This window comes from Dromiciops gliroides, chromosome 2 (assembly GCF_019393635.1).
Source record: "Dromiciops gliroides isolate mDroGli1 chromosome 2, mDroGli1.pri, whole genome shotgun sequence".
Taxonomy (NCBI): Eukaryota; Metazoa; Chordata; class Mammalia; order Microbiotheria; family Microbiotheriidae; genus Dromiciops; species Dromiciops gliroides.
In genome coordinates this window covers 161109054-161130858 of record NC_057862.1, presented here as the reverse complement: position 1 = coordinate 161130858, position 21805 = coordinate 161109054, and the positions used below count along the sequence as shown (strand labels likewise).

Below are 21805 nucleotides of genomic sequence, written 5' to 3'. Positions count from 1 at the left end.
AGGGACTTATCTAAATGTATTGTTTTTGGTGAACTGACTTATAATATTTCTGTGCTTATTGGGAGGTATCCTAAGATTTTTGTTTGTTTTTAATAACATCTATGATGTTTTTCGGATATGACTTAAAAAACAAGTTAATTATTTTTGTTTTTATAAAGTATAAAGAATTCTGAGACAAATAAGAATACTGCTATCTTATTGTACGTCGACCTCACAAGCATTTTGAAAATAACACCTCCATATAATTCTCTCCGCTCCTCCAGCAATGAAAGGAAGACTGAGCAAATGTCGTGTGCAGATAGCAAACACATTCTTATTGATATATTTTCTTGTTGTTGGAATAGTTAGGTTTTAGATGATGATAAAAGGCAATAATTCAGTGAATGTTTTGCTGGCAATATTGTTTTATTTTGTATGTGTATTTAAATAGGATGACAAGCGTCAGCTAAGTATAAAATGCTAGTATTTTCACTTGGTATTTTTGGCATGTTTGTTTCATACAACACAGAAGTAAAGTACATGTGATGACCTTAGCTAGCAGCCATTCCACCTTTTTGGGCAGCTGCTGCTATGAATTGCCTTTGTGACAGACGGACCATGGTCGTGGTTACCAGAGGACACCCTTGTGGTCATAACCAAGTTATAAATGTCACCAACATTCTTTTTGAATGTCTATCACATGTGTATCAGTGATTCTAAAGTAGATAAAATGAAACAAAGATTCATTTGGGAGTTAGGACTCCCAGAAGATTACTTTTAAAGCAGCATAGCAGACGGAGGTTGTGCCATGCATCCCCCCATAAGCAATTGTCGTGATTTGACAGCTCTATTTAGCCCTCAGTTCCTAGCCTTTGGTTGACATGACAGCACTGCCTGCAAAGATAGTGAGGCCTGTTTCAGCCCCCCCATTAATGTCGTCTTGAATGTTAGCCTGCAGTCTGGAAAATGATAACTGCTCAGTGATTGATGATTTTATAGTCCCAGGGGATTCTGGGTGGTTTCTGGTTGCTGAGAGCCAGAGCAATTTTCTCTTTGCAATGGGCCTCTCTGCTGTCAGTTTTTCTAGATTTACTCTGAGGGCCTTTAAAAAAAAAAAAAAAGCACTGGTATTAGGTATTGCCCCTGCAAACTTTTCTTTAATTGAATAAAAAGTATTCAAAATCTTTTTAAAAAATAATTTTAGAGACTTAAAACCTATGCCTAGTGGTTATGATTTAAGAACGTGGGCAGTTTTACTTCATAAAGTTGTATTTGTTTCAGATAAACCTAGTTCCAGGAAGATTCTTAGTATTCTCTCTCTTTCTGTTCGCTGCCCTACTCTTAAAAAAAAACCCCAACATATTTTGGAAAGGACTAATCAAGCATTCATGAACTGACCAGACCCATTATGTTGTTTTCACAGGATCTATTTCATTTTTCAGTCACTTTTTAAAGATCAAGCCTGTAGGGAAAAAAGCTTCCCTTTTCCCTTTGTATACAATACCTAATTTTTCATAAGGACTTTCGTTTACTGTACCGCGTGAGAGATTATGAATAGAATCTTGTTTTTTAATTTTTTAATTTGTTATGGAATAGGTAAAAAACCCAATTTGGAGTGATATTTAGTGCTTTTCAGCAAAATTCTAAATTGTCTTACTTATTAATTGGAGGGATCCAAGTGGCAAGGAATCAATGAGGAAAGAATATAGACATTTCATAGTATTTTTGTATCACGATGATGTATTTTCCCATTGTTGTTGTTATTGTGTGTATATGTTTAACGCTTTCCCTCTGGATAAATCGAATTTTAAAAGTTCATTGCAACAGTATTCCTAGTGTATGCAATCTTTATGCCCCACCCCATGTCTGAAATTCCACACTCAACTACAAAAAATTATAAAATCATAGAATGTTGGTTTGGCAACAGTCAGTGTGACAGAAATGTTTATGTTGAGAAACTTACAGAAATGATTTTTTTCAGAGAAAAGTTCAACAAACACTTAGAAAACATTAGTATGGTACATTTGCTATAGGGCAGTGTGTGTTTTTAAAAAAATAAAACAATAAACAGAATGACCAATTGTAAGTCTGTCTATTAATTAGGAGAGTGTCATTACACTCAATTAGCAGGACTGCCAAATAATCTCTTTAATACTCTGGTCTTTTTTTCCCTAGGGTTTTGCAGACAGCCCTCATTACAGTGATCACTTGAATGACAGTCGATTAGGGGCCCACGAAGGCTTGTCCCCGACACCTTTCATGAACTCAAATCTGATGGGTAAGTAGGTAATTCTCTGCGAGTAGCCCCCTCAAAGCCTCTTTGGTCAGAAAGAAACATTTTTCATCCCCTTGTCTCAGTGCAACACATCAAGCATCTGAGAGTTTGTGAGTTTCTAGTAGCAACAGAGGGTTTTGCTCTACCAGGGGCTCTGCTGGTGGAGCTTGCTACTCCATAAAGGCCTGGCCTTCCCTTCACAAAGCATTATTGTCCTTGGTCTCAGAAAGGAGGCAGCAGTGTTATAGCTGACAATTCTGCCAAAAGCTTGGTAAAAAGGAGTGTCATATAAGCTCATTCTTACTTTAGCAGAGAAGCATCATTTAAAAGAATTAAGTGTTTTGGCATTTGTCTAAATGGGGTAGCAGAGGGGAAAATGGATGTGTGTGTGTGTGCCTGGCTTCTTTGGGGGTGGGGACAGAGTAGATCACTAAGGCTGATTTTGCTTATTCTTGAAAATATTTGTCTCCAAAAAGCAAAATCTCTCAACTGCTCATTCATTTCTCATTCATTTAATGTCACACAGAGATATTTCGTTATTTGTCATATGCATTTCATTTTAGCTCATGAATCAGTTTTTGTTCTTTAAAATGAAGATTCTACACCAAAGTACGCTATTTGTGAATGATTTCTATACCAATAGCATCTCCTGGTCATTTTTTCATTAACAGTCCTCTGTTTCCTGTGGTGCCCCTATCCTTATGTAAAGGAACATTGATACTATATCAAAATGGAATGAACTATGGCAGATTTTTAAAGGAAGTCTGATTGTTCCACTGATTTCCGCCCTCATTTTCTGAATGTTGTGTATTTCTAACCTGGAGGAAGAGTGTCTATAGCTACACTCTCTCTCCAGTACATGTTTTTCCTCACTTCCCTAAAGTTGGAGCCTGAAAACATAAAATGTTTGTAGTTAGGACAGAGACATAAGACACATTTACTTTCTAATAAAGGCAAGAATTCTGTGTGAGATGACATGCTTGCATCACATATCCTGTTTCTTATGGATGTGACCTATTTTGTGATCTTAGCATTGTCTGTGTAAGACACAGCCATGTTAACCTAAGTGGATTACCCAAATCCCAAATCCTGGTGGTCTGCAATTTCTTTCTTTCTTTCTTTCTTTCTTTCTTTTTTTTTTTTTTGGCATTTGCTTTATTCTCATTTTCTGCATAGTGTCGAACAGGCAGAATCTAAATACTTGAAATGTAGTCTGTTGCCCAGGGCAGGACGATACCCAGTTTAATGAGTGTCTCTTGTCAACCAAATCTTGAGATGTGATAAAATAACTTTATCCCCAGTAAACTAATTTTCTGTTCTTATTAGTTCAAACATTAGCCTACTGAAGTTTGCTGTTTTCCATTAGTTAGCATAATAAGAAGTCAATTTTCATTCCTTTATTGTTTAGTGTCAGAATTAATTTCATAACAAAATAAAATTCCTTTTTTCAGTTGGTCAGGTGAAACCTTTTTAATATATTTGGCAAATATTAATGTCAAGCTAACTACCCCCATCAATGTAATATCATAGGTAAGTATAACTTGTCTAAGTGACACATATAAAGTTCTACTTAGTTTATTGTGGGCATGGGGGCCTAGGAAAAATGAGGTTTTATTTCCTGGAGTTTGGTCTGAATTGTAAATTTCTCAGTGGAGGCCATAACTTCAGAAACAAATTTCCCTCTTGTTATTGATGTTGGTACCTTTATTCTTAGCTCACAGAGATCACTCTAAATACAGTAGAATTACATCATTAGCAGAGCTCTGAACTGAGGTGACTGTTAAGATTGCAGGAGGTTGAGGGTGGGAATTAAATGAATCATAAGAGGTATGCATGTCAGTCACTTGCTCTGAGCAGCTGTTGACTAAAAATATTTCTGTAATTCACTTCGAGGTAACATTTTTGGTTCTACCTCAGTTGGAGCAATTATGAGTATGTGCCTATAGTTCCTTCTGTTTGCAGAGAATTATTATTAGAACCTTTTAAATAGTTATCCAATACCCAATGTATAAAATAAACACCTAAAATAGCCATGAAATAAAATAAAGTAACTGTGATATATAAACAGCCTGGTCTCTTCTCCACAGTTCACAGAACATAATTTGCATTCTTCTGAATTGCATTGCATAGTTAATCAGGTACAGCTTTAGAAACCATCAGTTTTCCATTGGAAGTTTTAACCCATCTAATCCTGAAAGTGTCTCATTTTACATATGCGGTGGGTGGGGAGGAGGGATAACCCTGAAAGATTAGCCAGAAATGTTGAAAGGAATTCACTAGTCATTAGCAATATCTGATTTACTATACTTCCCCTTCTCTTTATTTTCAGTAAAAGTGATCAAATGAGGTATTTTAACTGAGGCTATATTGTCAATCTAACATCAATAGTCTAAAGAACTTATCTGCATGACAATAACTTGCTCTTGGAAATGAATGTCTTTCAAATTGTAGAGCAGCTCCCGACAGCAACAGCCAATCCACCTTGATGTGAGCTGCAGTAATGAGCACTTAAGATACAAGGAGATATGTGGGTTTATAGCACAAGGTAAAGTTCCTGTGAATGGCTGCATTATCCCGGCTGTTTCATAATTTAAAGGAGTTTGAGCTGAGAGGCTTAAGTTTGTCAAATGCAGGCAAACACAGGCCAGCAGGGTTAGAAGGGGGTTTATCCACAGAGATCTGATCATCATCCGAATAGGAGTCTTCTTTTCTTCTGAGAAGCTTTGGTTTGAGGAAATTTCACCCGAACAGTTAAAGCTGGCACAGAAAGCAGCAACATATTTCATCATTGCTGTCAACATTTAAAGGCACCATTAAAAGGGGTGGGGGGGAGAGAGGAGAGAACTTGTACTGACGAGGGAATGTGTTATTTGAGTATTATGTTCAGCCATAAGCCACATTTGCCTGAAGAGATAGTGGATTATAAAGAGCCACTGTCTTTCATGATGGAGCTCACAAACATCTTAATGATCTTGTACATTGCAAAAAAGAGAATTTTGTCTAACAAGGGTTGATAATGATTCAATAATGAACAATTTGCCACAGACAAGATGCATTTCCAAATTCATTTAGATATTTTTGAAGTGTTTTGCACAGTGAAGTAAAGCTATTATGTTGGATCAGTTAGTGTTCCTCTCTAATGACTTCTAGAATAATCCTGTTGATTTGTCAGTATGGAAAAGAGGGCTTTTTCTTGTGTTTCAAGTGAAATAAGATACATCCTTTTGGCACAAGGGTAAGTAATTAGCATCAACAGATTTGTATTCTCTCAATGTGAAGCTGAAATACATTTGACCGTAGCTATGAATTCCTGTAGTATCACTAAGCAAAGTATGATCTTATTTCCTAGATCTCCTCTATGTGTGGTTCTGTTTTTTTTTCTCTATAAGAGAATGTTTTAATTAAAATTCTTCACTTCTTTCCTTCTAATTCCCAGTTTTTTTATACTTCTCCTCCCCCTGTCTCCCTTTGTTTGATATCGGTCAGGGACTAGTCACTTTTATTCTCTGAAAGTCTCTCATTCCTATCATCCCTCGGTGTTTTTGCCTGAACTTTTAATACTGCCACCACAGGACCTACTCTTCACCAAGACCAACTAGTCAAAAGAAAGAAGTAATAAAATAATTGGGGGAAGGAGTTGTTAACAGTACTTGGCTTACCAAGCAGTTTGGACTTACACAATATACCTTTCCTAAACATGTGTATATTATGTCTGAGATTTCATTTGAGCTTCATGGATTATTCAGTTGTTGGTCTAAGACAGTCTAAATATGTCGTGTGGAAAGACTGAATATGAGTGAGGACACAGGTTCTAGTTGCAGGTCTGCCGTGTGTGTAGCCTAATAGACTTCAGTAAGGCCCTAACCTCACCGTTATTTTCCTTATTGAGGGAAATGAATGATATGAAGCTAACATCCCTTTCAGCTCTAAAATGGTGATTTTGTGATCTGACACTATTAACTTGAGATTGTAGGAAGAGAGAGTTTGGGGAATCAACTGAGTTCAACTGAACAAGGTCTCAATTAAGTTTTTTAGGCCTCAGTTTCCTCCTTTTGAATAATAAGAGAGTTAAGGATCTATATCCTTAAGGGCCCCCTATGCTCTAATATCTAGCAATATCCCTATCATCAGTATTTAGCCAATTGAAAAACTGAGGCAAGAGCTGTCTAATGACTTCCCCTGAGGTCACTTAACTAGTTAGGGTGGAAAGCAGGCAAATCAGGCAATGCTCTAGACCCCTGACTCAATATTCTCTCTATTAGTCCAATTTTGTCCTAGATGGAACTGCCCTCTTAGAGACCCCATCAACCTCATGGCGTGGTATAAAGATAAAATTAGATAATCTGTGATGACATTATGAAAAGGTAAAAAGTATGATGTTTACTCTAACTATCCACTATGTAGGTCATTTAAGTCTCGAAGTAACTCATAATTGTTTTGACTTCCTTGGCCTACGTTTCAGATACCCCTTGACTTAAAATATTTAACTTATATTACATTCTGATGCCTCCCTTCCTTCTTGCCATTAAAATCTTTTCCCAGCCAGAGCTATCTCTCTCATTTCTCATTATCTTCCAAGTTTAAGGGATGTAGTGGTCAGCAGGCTACCATTAGTATTCTTTTTAGTTACATATAGGCTTAAAAAGCTGTAGAATGCTGTCTCCTGTTCTCCAGTTCGTTCTCATAATCCCTTGGTCCCTCCATGGTGGGCATCACAGTCTCACCCTCAGTTGTCTTTTTTGCCCATTTTCATACCTCTCTCTGAGATTTCAGCTCTTCCCCCCATCTCTAAGACGAGAGGAGCTTGTCGTTTCAGTCACAGCCAGGACTCTATAATCCCTGAATCAGATTACAGTAAGGATTTTTGCCCTGCAGGCATCTTTTGCAGATACAACTCCCATGTGAAAGGGGGTGCTGCATAGGGTTTTGCGGGAACCCTAGCATCCTTTATAAATGTTATTTCTATAGAAAAATGGATTTTGAATTTCACAACCAAGTAGCCTTGTCAGCATTAGACTTTTTGAATGCAATCAATCCTAGGTTGCATGGACAAGTTAGCAGCAGCTCACATTTATATCATCCTGGTTCCTAAATTTCTGTTTTTGTTTCTGTGGCCATTAACCTCGTTGAGGCTTTCAATATCTCTGGGTTTAACTATTATATCTTAAACTATTATATCACTGGCAGATTTATCTTTGCTCAGAACCCTGTAGTCAGTTTTGCCAGCTGAATTAAGTTCAGTCTCTTTAACCTGGCATTCAAGTCCTTTGACAATCTGGAATAATCTTCAACAATTCAACATTATCATATATTACTCTTTAACACATACTTTATAATCAGACCAAACGGCAATACTCTCCATCTCATACTTTAGTGTCTCCTTGCTCTTGCTCAATGTATTTCCCTATTATTGGAATGTCCTTTCTGGCCTGTGAAAATCCTGAAATCCTTTAACTCCTAATTTGAGCATTCAGCAGTGATCTTCTGTTCAGGTACATAGTTATTTTTTCATTGTCTTCCCCTTTAGATAGTGAGTTTTTTGAGGCAAGAACCATGCTTCTGCCTTTCTTTGTACCAACTTAATACATCTGAGTTGACTGCAGGTGATTCTTGGGACCCCCACTGTTTTATGCCTTTATGCCCCTGTATATAGGATTTTGTATTAAATACACAGTTATTTGTGTATTTCTCCTACCCTCTGCTAGACAATAAGTTCTATGTGACCAGAGACTGGCTACTGTCCAATTTTTGTATTTCTCCCAAGCATCTAGCTATCTGGCCTGTACATAATAGGTACTAAATAGGTATAAGCGTTCTATCTGTTGAATTGACTACTTCCCAGAAGGATGTTTGAGATTCTTTTTAGTATTTGGTTAGGACCATTTTTTTTTTTAGGAAGCCATTTGTGCAGGAATTTCTGTTTTGCCAACCCTCCAGGCATCTCAGCACCACTTATCTGTGACATACAGAATTCTGAGTAGCTATAGAATAGAATCTTTCAGATGGCCACCTTTTGCATGATAAAATTTGAATGTGGGGCAGCTTAGGTGGCACAGTGGCTAGATCACAAGCCCTGGATTCAGGAGGACCCTGAGTACAAATCTGGCCTCAGGACACTTAACCACTTACAAGCTGTGTGACCCTGGCAAGTCACTTAACCTCAATTGGCCTCACCCCCCCCAAAAAAATTTAAATGTGAGCTCGATGGTTTTCTTAACTATGGAGTTTGTTGTTTTAGTTTGGTATGATAAATGCCTGCATATTGACATTCATAGCTTTGGTCCCCATTATCTGGTACATGCTTCAAGTTGCCAGTCATAAGGCATCCACATTCAGATTGCCATGTCAGATGAAGCTTCCTGAGGATAGATGAAGCCGTTGCTGTTATTTTTTATTGTATAGTTTTCACCACAGTATCATGTGAAATTCAGATCTTAATAAATACATGTTTTATAGTACTGTTTTGCTGCTGTTGCTATTGCTGAAATTGGCAATTTTTTCTCCGGCCTTAAGTCAGGGTGAGGGTTCATGAAGGCATTGTAGTCCATTGTATTCAGAATTAGAACTGTTTTACTCAGTGTTCAGGACTGGAATAGAAGGCCTTGTTAGAATCCTGGAAACTGTTTGGCACCCCTTCAAAATGAAGAGCTGGGACTGGGTGCGCTGGTGTATAGTCTTTCAAAAGCCGTATTTACTCACCATACTAGTCACATTTTTTTTATCCAGTCTTCCAAGACCCCATATAGGGCACTGGTTTCTTTCTGTAAAATTACTACCAGAAATGTATGCTTGTGCAACAAAAAATAGACCCTGAAACCTTCTATGTATATTAGCATTCACTTTTCCTAAGTAACATTTTTATGCCCTTCTTTGCTTTTAAACACATTGCCAATGTAATGCTAATCCATACTCTCAACTACTTGGTACATTATTTGAAGGTATTTACCACATTCTAGGTTTTTATTTTTGTCAATACTCTTCTTACAAACATACATTTTTGTTGGGGAGTATGTGTGTAATACATGTGCTACAGAATCTCAATTTTGGGGTGAAGCTTTGCAATTTAAACTCAAACAATTTCTTGATCTTGTTTCTATTAAATAGTCAACTTTGGTTAGTAAACAGATATGAAACTAATAATGTTACTGAACATAGCTCAAAAATAGAGAAGTTTGAGGTGATTTTAGTTTTTTTGCCTACTTCAAATCATGTTTTAAGAACCAAAATACTTACCTTAGCATTCACATTTGAGAATTTTGTACTTATTTGATGTATATGACCTCAGACTTTAACTTCTTTTCTTGGAAAATATCAGTTGGATACTTCTATCTGTATATAGCACAGTGACTTTATATGCATTATTGTATTGTAATACATGATTTTGTTTTTCACTTTTGCAATATCTCAGGAGAATAGTTAGACTTCAGGTTTTCTTTGCACTATCTAGGGAGTTGCAATTAAAAAGGAATTGGAGTCTAATGCTGCTGCACAGCAAATTAAATCAATTAGTTTATAGTTAATAATAAATTCTGTCTTGTTTTGTGTTTTTCTTGCATGATCTTCTCAAGTGACCCTCTGTAAAATATAGTAAGAATACTTTAAGCAATAGAATAGTTATCTTTTTTAATTTTTAGATTCTTAGATTGTGGAACATTTCAGACCTTTTGCACATGAGCATGATGACTGGGGAATATCATAAAGTTGCTAGTAGTTTCAGTCCCCATTCTACCACGGCAAGGGATAATTTTATTTATTTTCAAGCACTGCATTGCCAAGGTCTAGACATATTTTGTCCATATTTACACAAGTTTTTCCTCATGATTTGCTGTCATGGTAGGACAAATAACAGTTTTCTAGAGTAAAAAATTTAAAATTTCTCAATAAGGCATACAAAAATTCACTTCATAGAATCATAGATTTTAAATTTGAAAGGGGCTTTAGAGATCATCTGGTTGTATCCCTTCATTTTATATATGGTGCAACCAGGAATCAAAAAAGTTGGGTGACTTGGATAAAGTCTTGCAGGTAATAATCAACAGATTTGTTGTTGTGACCACATTTGAGGTTTTCCTGGCAAAGATACCAGAGTGGTTTTGCATTTCCTTCCTTCTCCAGCTCATTTTACAGATGAGGAAACTAAGGCAAACAGGGTTAAGTGATTTGCCCAGGGCAACATTCTGCAGCAGGTCTTTATAGAAATAATTTTTATAGGATAATTATCAGCTACATAATTCAATACCTTATACCCTTAACATCAAGCCATTATTTTAGGATTTCACATAAAACTGTTAATGGTTTATGTTTAAAGAGTTTTCTGATTTGATATGCTATTCATCTCTAATTTTCAGCTGTCTGTCTCACATCTGAAAGATATGAGAGCTGATATGATGCTCTGCATTTGTTGTGATACAGTTGTTCTTATAAATTTCTTCCCAGGTATTACATTAAATGAATTCCGCTCACACCAAAGAATTGCTCTCATCTGTTTTTCATTTTCCTTTAGTGAAAGCTAATGGGTTTCAAGGAAATTAAATTACGCAGTCATTTAGTGACAGCATTAAGTGCAGAGCATTTCTACCCTTGAGTTCCCCCCTTTCCATTTTAGACATATGAACATGTGTTAAGCACAGATTTTTTTCTTCTGCATTTTTCCGTTAAGATTTCAATCAGTGAACTTATAAAACATCATAATATTACCTTGAGGCTTTTTTCCAAATGAAGTAGAAAAACTATTTCTCAAATATTATGTAGCAGGTGGCTGCTTACTTGCATGTTTCTTCATAGAAGGATTAAGGGGAGGGGGTAATGTGTGTATATGTGGCTCTATACATGTATGTATGTTCACATTTGCTGACTCATAAGCCTCTGGGGGCCATTGAAATAGCACTGGAAGGTCATCATATGCAGAGTCCAGTCACTCACACAATTTATATCATCCTTTCATTTCTTAATCTCTACCTCCAGCTTATTACTCAATAATGCAGAACACTAAAGTTTGTCAGTGCTATCCAGCTATTTTCACTTTTTGGCAGGCTAATAAATTTTTGTGTTTACTATGGTGTACCTGGGAAAAAGTGTCCCTTGTCAACGATTAGAAATTGGTGCCTTGGAAAACAATACTCTTTACTGTAGCAGTGAAGAAGAAAGAAACAAGGGTTCATGTCATTGCCATCATCATTGCCATTATCATGATCAGTATTGGAACTCTGATCATTGGTATAGGGAGAGTGCTCCAACGAAGAAACACCTCTATCGAAGCGTGCTTTCTACAACTCTTGCCCAGAGCACTGAGAGACTGTCACTTGGCAAGGGTTACATGGCCAGTATGCCAGAGACAAGACTAGCCCGGGTCTTCCTGGTTCTGATTTGACCTCTCTACTCCTCTCTGCCATGCTGCCATGATGGTGGTGGTGATGATGATCATAGTAGCTATCATTTATCTAGTACCTAAGATACATAAAGTACTTTACATCTGTAATCTCATTTGATCTTCATAACAACTCTGTGAAGTGGGTTATCATTCTGATTCCCATTTTACAGATAAGGGAACTGAGGCTGTGGGAGGTTTATTGACCTGTCTAGGACCACAGTCAATATGTCTGAGGCAAGATTTGAACTTGAGTCTTCCTGAACAGAAGTCCAGTTCTCTATACAGTATGTCAAAGTACCTCTTAGAATCCAGTAACACTGAAAGCTTGGACACCTTTAGAAGCTTTAGTTCTGAACCAAACTGCTTCCTAAACTAGATTCTAATTCTGAATGGTGGATGGGAGGAAATGGAACACTCTCAGCCTTCCAAACAATCCTCCAGATACATTCCCAGTTTGATATCTTTGTTCATGACATTCTATTATAACTTTCTATCATGATTAAATTTCCTTTTGCCCTTCTTCCCCACCTATCTAAATCCTAATCATCTTACTGTCCCTCATATATACCTCTTCTCCTCTTAGACTGCCGCCACCCCAGTGAAGCCTTCATCACCTCATAGACTATTGTCATAGTTTACTAAGGAACCTCGTGCCTCAAATTCCTCCCCACTCCTGTCCACCTGCCACTCAGTTGTCAGATACCATCTAAAAGCTCAGTTATGACCGACAGTGACCTCATTTAATCAATTCCAATGCTCCATATTGTTGTCAAGATCAAATACAAAAGGCCTTTGTTTAGCTTTTAAAGTCCTCCACCGCCTGTCCTTTTCTTCTTTCCAGTCTTCTTATACCTTACACACATCTTTGAATCTGATGACGTTGGTGTCATTACTATTCTTGCACTATGACATTCCATCTCCCAACACAGGCTTTTTCCCTTGCTGTGTCTTATGCCTGGAACTCCTCTCTCCAACATTCTGCCTCCTTGCTTCCTGGGTTCCTTCAAGATTCACCTTAAGTCTCACCTTCAGCAGGAAGACTTTCCTAATACTCCTTAATGCCAGTGCTTTCCACTGTTGATTATCTCCTAGTTATTTCATCTAATCTACATATAAGCTTATATATCTATATCGATCTACATATATCTCTATCAACCTATGTATATACATATCTATCTGTCTTATTTGTACATGGTTGTTTTCCTTGAAAGCAAGGACAGTCTCTGTCTTTCATTATATCCTCAGTGCTTAGCATATTGCCTTACACATAGGAGGTGCTCAGTAAATGTTTGTTGACGACTGGCAGCTGAGTTGGATTTAAATCTTGGATTAAATTTAAGGCCTCTGATTCCAGATACAACATTCTCTCCCATGCCAGTTTGTCTCTTTGATGTTTGTTTTGGTGCCCTAAATAGAATGGGGTATTAATAATTTTATGGTATTAATAGTGGAAATACAAGTAGGAAGCAGACTACATGGAGCAGCTTTGTGGCAGTCTGTCTGAAGGGGAAACTTTAGGACCAAAAATGCAGTTAAAATCTGACTTGCCTTTGCTAAAAAGATGTGTGACCTGATAGGTTGGCTGAGAGATACTGGTTTAAGTCAAGTGGAAAAAGAAAGTGGAAGATGACAAATATTTTTTCTTTATTGTGTTTCTCATTATTGCACATATATAGAAAGAATCTTGAACTTGTAAACTATGGTATAGAAACATTTACTGGCTCATAATTAAGTAAAGATGATAAAATGCAGGTATGTCGGCAGTTAGAGCTGAACACTACTATTAGGAAACACATTTGTATCATTTCTTAACTACTATAGTTCATGGTCTGACAAGTAAAGCTGAGTGTTTCTGACAGGCTTACTGTGAACTAAGTAATGTACATATAAATCTCTGACTAGCAGTAGATATTTATGTGGTATAAATCCTTTGGGAGCTATAGAAGAGGACTATCATTTAGAAATTAGTTGAGGAGTGTTTAGTGAAATTCTTTTCTTCCAAAAATACTCTTGGTAGATTATTATAGCAAAATAAGCATTCTAGTAGAATTACTTATATATCCCTTGTTTATTAAGTGTTGGAAATCTGTGAAATTTTAAGATAAAATGGTATCAGAAAACATTACAACCCTGCTAAATTGTCAGAAAAGAAGGAAGATCTTTCCTTTATTCAGAAAGCTTTTGTTGGATATTTGCTATGCATACAGTCCTGTGCCAGGCACTTTGGGACTCAGTGGGGTGGGGGTGAAGCTTCTGAGACTATAAGCTTCTCCAGGGCAGGAACCATAAACCATTATCTTTGAATTTCCCCCAGACATGGCACAGTGCTTTACCCACAAAAGGCACTTAATATATGTTTATTGAAAGAACCAATGGAAAACTAGAAGATTGCTGCTTCCCCCTGAGGAACCAATTATCAAGAGGTAAACTAGATAATGGTGACAAATTTGAACAAGTGCAAGATGATTATTTAATTATACCTTGTGTATTAGAATGGCAGCATAGTGTTTTGAAAAGTGTGCTGGACAGACATGGAGCCTGCTGGCTCTAACACTTCCTAGGTATTTTGTGATCTTTCTGTGATCCCTTGCACATCAGTTGATTTTTCTAAGTTAAGCTTTGTTTTCTTCATTTATTTTTTTTAAATGAGGGTTTTACTATTTTACTTCTGCCTTTAAGGGTTATTGTGAGGAAAATGCTCTATCAACTTTAAAATGTCACATAAATGTGAGATGTTACATATTAATTTTAACATTTGTAAGTTAAGAACAGAAGCTATGAGTAAGAAGGCAGCATGAGGACACTGAGCATTTAATGAATCAGGATTGAAGGGAGAGGTAGGAGGCTAGCAAATTGGAGAGGAGTTCAGAAGGGGAGATGAAAAAGAGGCAAAGACAAAATTCTTATACTTTGTAAATTTTACCAAAAACCAATTCAACCCCAAGTTTCTTTCTCTCAGAGACTATAGAGAAAGACTGTCCTTACACCTACTTCTAAGACAATATATTTGTCTAAATATGAATTCTTTTCATTGAATTCCCATAAAATGCCTTCCTGCCTTCCTCCCTCCCTCCCTTCCTTCCTTCCTTCCTTCCTTCCTTCCTTCCTTCCTTCCTTCCTTCCCTCCCTCCTTCTTCTCCCTTCTTTTTCTTCTTCATCATCATCATTTTCTTCTTTTCCTTCTTTTTTTCTTCCTCTTCCTCCTCCTTCTCCTAATTATTATTATTATTATTATGAAGTAATCTATTCTGAGCAGCAATGGGCTATTTTAAAAAGCAATTTATTCTTACAGAGAAGTTTATTTAAAATGAAGCGGTTAAATTTCAAACTTCCTTCATTGTTGCAGTCTGTCAGTTTCTCTGGCTGTAAGCTGTGTTTATCTGCTGTGAGGCTCACTGATACATTCATAACTAGGGAGGATACTATCTTCCCTGGGTATGTATAGCTGAGTTCTCATGCTGGGGATCCTCCAAGTAATGCTGGAAGATTTAAAGTGTCACATTGAAAGGAGTTAAAGTGTTTTAAAGAAACAAGATTTTTTTTTTCTTAAAAAGGATAGGGTCTTAAATATATGTATATATCTTGATATCACACACACACAAACACACACTCTGATGTTGTAACTTTCCCATGAGGTAAGTACTTAGAAACCCACATAATAATTATAACTGTTCTCATTACAAATAGGAGAATGTTTAAAGCCCAGTGGTGATTAAAAGATAATTTTGTAATTTTTGACTGCAACTTGCTTTTTCTTTTCAATAAAAATGCATGATATTTCATAAATAATGTGATAGTATAAAATGTTTCATCAGTTCAGTAACAAATACTTAAGAAGTATTTATTAATATCCTATTATATGACATGGTTATCGCATTTTAATCAAATTGTAACAGTCCTACAGTTGAATAAGAGTATCAAGCTTTATATTGTCACTTGCTATTTTATACTTATTCTAAGATGGACATCGAAATAATAACTGCTGAATATGATGTGGTCTTTTATCCCCTAGACATTTGATACAGTTAGTTTCCTGTTTTTCTTTTAAAAACAAATTATAGCTGCAGTGTTTGTATTTATTTAAGTAACAGATGTAATGCTTTAGACAGCATTTAGCACAATGTCTGGCACATAGTAGGCACTTCATAATTGTTTATTTATTGAATGTTATCATATGCAGCATGTGTCCTAATTCAGCTATAAAAATTTGCCTACAGATTGAAAATAGACATATACCAGTATAAGAATATTATTTTCTTCCCTTATTCCAAGCAGCAATAAAAAGGGGGGGAAAGGATGATTAACCACCAAGAAAAAGTAACATAAAATAAAATAATCTACTCACTCAAGATGTACATTGTCCTTATGACAAATTTCTAAGGGCAAAATCTACTCAATATTTTTGTGCATTAAAGACTGTGGAAAATTTTGGAAAAGAAAAATAAATCCTAAATCACCCAGCAAGTTATAAAGATCCAGCTTACTCTCCATGCACATTCATTTTTTAACCCATGACAGCATAACAATTTTTAACATATCTAGTTAGTGCCATAATGGATTGCCTTGAAAGATAATAGCCCCAAAGGTCAATAATGCACACAGTAGGAAAGATTTAATTAATATGATCAACAATGTGAGTTCTAAAAATATAAGCAAAATCTTTGTTGGCCTGTTTATTAAAATTTTCTTGTTACATATAACTCATTTTAAAGATAGGCTCCCAAAGAACAGAAAATAGGAAGATACTATGATTTGACCATTTAAAGTTCATAGAGTGAATAAGTAGGCATGATGTTATCAGTCATAACATTTGGTGGCACTGAATCTTAAGTTTATCCATTTGTTCTCTGACTCAATGGCTTGTCATAAGTATTTTCTTTTAGTAATGAATTTAGATTAGTTGTACCATTTGTAGAAATTGCAATAATAACTTTTAATGCTCCTTAATTCATCTATGGGTAGGGAAATCAGTTTAAAAGTAGATAGGGAAGCTGAATTCTTAGGAATCCTGTAATACTTAAAAGATATTTCCTTCTACACCCTCCCCCCCCCCCAAATTTGAAGGTCCAACTTCTGGAATTATGGAGTTGTGAAGGAAGAAAAGAAAAAATAGAGATGGGAACTGTCTTCTCTGTCTCATTAGTCAAAGTACAGGAAGCTAGGTGGTAAAGTGGGTAGAGGACAGGATGGGAAGTCTAAGTTCAAATGTAAACTCAGTCACTTACTAGCTATGTGATCCTGGACAAGTCACTTAACCTCTGTTTGCCTCAGTGGTTTTCTCATCTCTAAAATGGATATGATAATAATAGCATCTTCCTGCCAGGGTTGTAAAACTCAAATAAGATAATAATTGTAAAACTCTTAGCACAGTGCCTGATACATAGTATAGTGCTATATAATCATTGTTGTTAATAATAATGTTAATTATTTCTTGTAAAGAAAAAAGTATTTTTCTTTTCTAAGAAATTTGTAATAAATGAATAAATCCCCATGTTAGTATATCAAACTTTTAAAAATATATCAGAGGAAAACCCCTGTGTCTAATTTCAAAGGTGAAGATAAAGTTTGCAGAACCTGTCAGAGTTCCCATTTCCCTGAGGTGTATTTTTATCTGCCTAAGCAAGGCTAGTTTTGAGCAGCTTATCAAATACAGTTTCTACCACTTCCCAACAGCTATCTGGATGATCATCTGTAATCTTATGCAAACATTGTCATAGAAAAGTTTGATTTCAGGTTTCAGAAAGATATTGTGAAGCTGTTAATAGGTATTTTTAGTCATTGCCTCTTTGTAGCTTTTTCATATGATGTGCATGACTCTCCAAAGATTTGTTTTATATATGTTATATGAGAGTATTTATGTATCTACAAGATAAAGTAGAAATAATTAGTAAGTAAAACAGTGTTCTAAGTATGTGACTGAGACTCAGAGGGAGAGCATTTGGTATCTGAGGAATATTTTATAAGCTAAAATAACAGGGACTCATTTTAACTCCAAAAGGAAGTAATCATTCATTTATATAATACTTTCATCTTCTTATCTGCTTAGTATCATGAATGTGAGTTTAGCTCTTTTTATTTCATTATACTTTTTAAAATAATAAATTCATTCTCAATCTTAGTTCATGTTTCCACCTGACAAGCAATTTAATTTTTTTTTTAATTGGTAAGGGTGTGCCTAGGGCCTTGATTGAATCCCTTGCTAGTTGTGAGCTTCATTTCTACTTGTTAAACTCCTTTCCACAGGAGCCTTGGAGACTTGTATTTCAGGGAGGTGATGTTGGAACCATATCCACTATACCCTCGACCCTTTTTTCTGACTTACCACCAAAGTTAGCCTTATACTTGACAAAATAAAAATTTGCCTCTTTTCATTTCAATCCAACAAATATTTAATTTAGAGGCATTTTAGTAAATTAGAAAACTGGTTAAGAAGCTAGTAATTCTTATGTTCAGATTCTACTTCTGACCCAGAGTGATGTCATCCCTGTTATGGCCCTTACTCTCTCAGTACTCTAGGTACTTTTGAGCCTACAAGTTGCAGAAAAAGTGGCAGCCTATATTAGTGGGTGTTCTATAACCAGTGACATTCTTGGTCATAGTTCCTCTCCTTTTTTTCCTATGTGAAATGTTTTCTCCCTTCATTCTCACCGTAATGAAATCCTTCTCTTCTTTCAGAATACAACTTACGCCATTCAGTTTATGAAATGAGCTCAACCATAAGTATAATGCTCTCTCTTTCCTTGAATCTCTCCTTTCACTCTACTTGGATATCTCTTTACCCTAGAAGAACTCATATCATAGTTAACTGTCTGTTTGTCCTAAGACTTTGTCCTGGGTAACCCTGTACTAGGATCTAAATTTCGTAAAGACAAGTATGATACATTGTGAGTCAGTCAATAAGCATTGTTTCATCTTTGCATCCTCAACGTGTAACGTATTATTTACAGTGAGTTCAGTTGAATTTCTAGCACTATGTTTAAGCACTGGAGTGGACAAAATAGAAAGAGAGGATGTTGTTCCTGTCCTTGAAAGAAGTTGCAATCTAACTATTCAAAATCTGTTCCACATCCAGCCTGAATAAACTGAAGAGCCTGAGATCTTTTGGATCATGTCTGCCCAATTACATTCCTTTTGCTAGAGGGTAGCTCCAGTTTACTGTTAAGTCTAACACCCCTACAGGGTTGGGGTGAATGCATTCAACTATTTGTAAAATCTACAACGTTATGGAACATAATTCTGTTTATGATGACTTTTACAAAAAGACATGAAAAAATGTTAAAATATCAGGTCCGGGTGGGGGAGGGGTCACTGTACTAGAATTGTTTAATGTGGGATTTCCTTTGCTATATGGTACACAAAATGAGACCATACTTTATAACTGAAGTTATCTGATGCTCTTCCAAATCCTAACATGGAATTTTAGGTCACAAAGCAAAATGAGAAACATACAATATTGAATGACCACCATCAACTGAAAGGGTATTGATAACTGCTAAGTTTGTGGAAGTATCAAGTTCAGGGAATTCCTAGCTGTATATAATCAAGAAATAAATGAGATGGCTAGAAGGATCCTTACAGTCCAACCCCCTCATTTTACAGGTGAACCTCATGGAGGTGAAGTGACCTGCTCAGGGTTACACAGGTAAATGGGAAAGCCAAGATTTTAACTCAGGTCTTCTACTCTAGGTCTGTAAATGACACTTCTTGGAATCAGGAAAATAATAGGCTCTTGTCTAGTCTCTGACACTTTGCAGAAAGTTAGTTATCTTCTTTTGCCTCACTCATTCCCTAGAACCTAACTGCTAGTCATAGATTGTAATGACCATGAATGGAGAGAGTTGCCCACATTGACAAAATTAAAGATTTAAAATTACTTAATAAGCCCTTATTGTGTTCAAAGCATTGTACTAGAGATTGAGGGAGATGCAAATATTAATAAAACTTTGCTGTTTTCCTCATGGAGTTCACAATTTAGTAACTGCACTAAGGCAGTGGGAGTTTTGGTTGTGGTCAGGGGAGAGATCATTTTAAGAAGGGGAGGTTTGTCAGCTGGAAAGCAATTTCAGGAGCCCAATTGCCTCCAAACACCGCCTTACAAAAAACCTTCCTCTGTTTTGAAATGTTGCCTAAGACCAACCCTAGATCCTCCACTCCTGCCAGATCTCTGATGAAAGACCGTTTGGAAATGGCTTTGGTTTGCTCAGGAGTCATTATGGATCTGATTTTTTTTAAATGTGCCTGAGGTAGACATGGGGCTGGGGTTGGGTGTGAGATGATGACACTAGTACTTTCATTACCTGTTTTCTACAGTTATCTAAGATTTATAACGCACTATATAAATGTGAATTATTCTTGTCCTCTAATCTCTCATGTCTGTGAAGGGATCTCTGCTCCATGGAACAGAAAAAGCCTTCCTGCCCATCTCAGAGACCTGTGCCTTTCTTCTCTTCGAAGTTCTTTACATGTACTCTTAGGGAGGCAGCTCCCTTGGGAAGCAGACAAAAGCTCAGGGCAGACTTTTCAGTGATGGGCTCAGAACTAGCTGTGCATGATAGACTGGAGGCAGAGGTGAGGGTTTCCTCATGAGGAAACGATGCTTGAAGTCATTTCAGTAACCTGTTGAACTTCGACAGTGATGGTTAAAGTCCCAGATGCAACATGATCTCTCACAACTGTAATTGCAATAGTATCACTTCAGCCTTGCAGTTGCCACATTGGCAGACATTCCAGGAGTACGGCAGCTGGACTGTTTCCCTTTTGTAGGGATTTGAGAGCTTTGAAGTTCTCTGGCAATTATAAGACAGTAGACAAGAATTTCCTTTTTTATGAAATTGATAGAGCATGACACAAGCTCTATAAATTTATTCTGAAGTTAGAAATTCCAGATATTTAGTTGTATATCAGCAGAATACCCCCTTTTCACTTCCCCACCAAAAAATCCTTCTGAAGATCTCATTTCCTTTCCTTGAAGAGCTTACAATTTGAAAAATAGCTTTTCGCCTCTCTTAAATGCTTATTCTTTATCTAAACTGTAGAGAGTGATATGTGTCTAAATAAAGTGAAAAAAGAAGGCAAGATGAATCTAAACTACTCACATCTTCCAAATAATAGCACAAGATGGTCCTCATATCATGAATTTAAACACTTGAGAGTAGATTTTTGTTTTTACCTTTACTTGCCTCAATGTTAGTTCAAGGATTCTACCTGTGTAAAAAAACATAAACATGCCATTGAGAGGTAGATTTGGGATTAGAATAAAGTAACGAGCCTAAGCTGGAAAAAAGTTTTTTTTATTTTTTTAGACGTATATTCTCAATAAGAAAAACAACACTCAGAGTTTGCAAAAAATTTAAATTTGGTGTCAAATTTAAAGATAACAACTTAATTTCCTTTTGTAATGCCCCTTTAAAACCATGTTTATGTCATTTGGATAAAAATAAGCCATTACTTCATTGTTCTTTGACACATGAACATATTACTGATATTTTATTTATTAGTCCATCAGGAGCTGTCATCTTGGGAAGCAGTCATAGTTGGCATCCATCCCAAGCTACTTTTCAACCAGTGAAAAAATTATGTGCTGTTTGACCTACTGTAATGTTTACATAAACAACTGTAATGTTAAGTTAGGTTTTTTTAAAAATGGTTAACTTTTCTGAATTGTGCTTTCTAAGTTGAGGAAATCTCAGGGACCTTCCCCTCAGTTTTTTCACTTTTAAAAAAAGTAGACTTTTTTTTGTTTCACTGAACAGCTATGGTGTAAGACTCATATATCTTTATTGAACCATTCCATATCAGATATATGACCAAGATGCAATTGTATTTGGAAGAATAGAGAGTAACTTTGAGAGAAGTGTTTCCCCTCCCTCACCCCAAATCAAGTGTCTTCCCTGAATCTTTTCAGTATCGTTTGTAATTTGTGGTAGAAAAATTAGGTTGTTTGTTTTTTAATACTTGAATATCTTAAATCCCAGATTGGGTTAGAGAATATTTTCACATTATAATTTGTGGCAGTAGCCTAATTTTAAAATATATAATGCTTATGTTCTTGTACTAATTGGTTCATTAGTTTCTTGTTCTGGGATGGGACAGCATGCAGGGAACGAGTTGAATTCATGATTCAGTAGAAATATTAAAACTCTAGATCAGCTGGGGATTGAACAGATTCTTGAATTTTGTTC

General features: G+C 36.2%; 1 protein-coding gene across 1 annotated transcript in view; it reads left to right on the top strand.

Moving 5' to 3' along the window:
- The window catches only part of TCF12 (transcription factor 12), a 420600-nt gene that overhangs the window by 208363 nt on the left and 190432 nt on the right, over positions 1 to 21805 (top strand). The window contains 1 exon segment of the mRNA XM_043982756.1: positions 2155 to 2257. Within this exon segment, the coding sequence (XP_043838691.1) occupies positions 2155 to 2257 (103 nt within the window).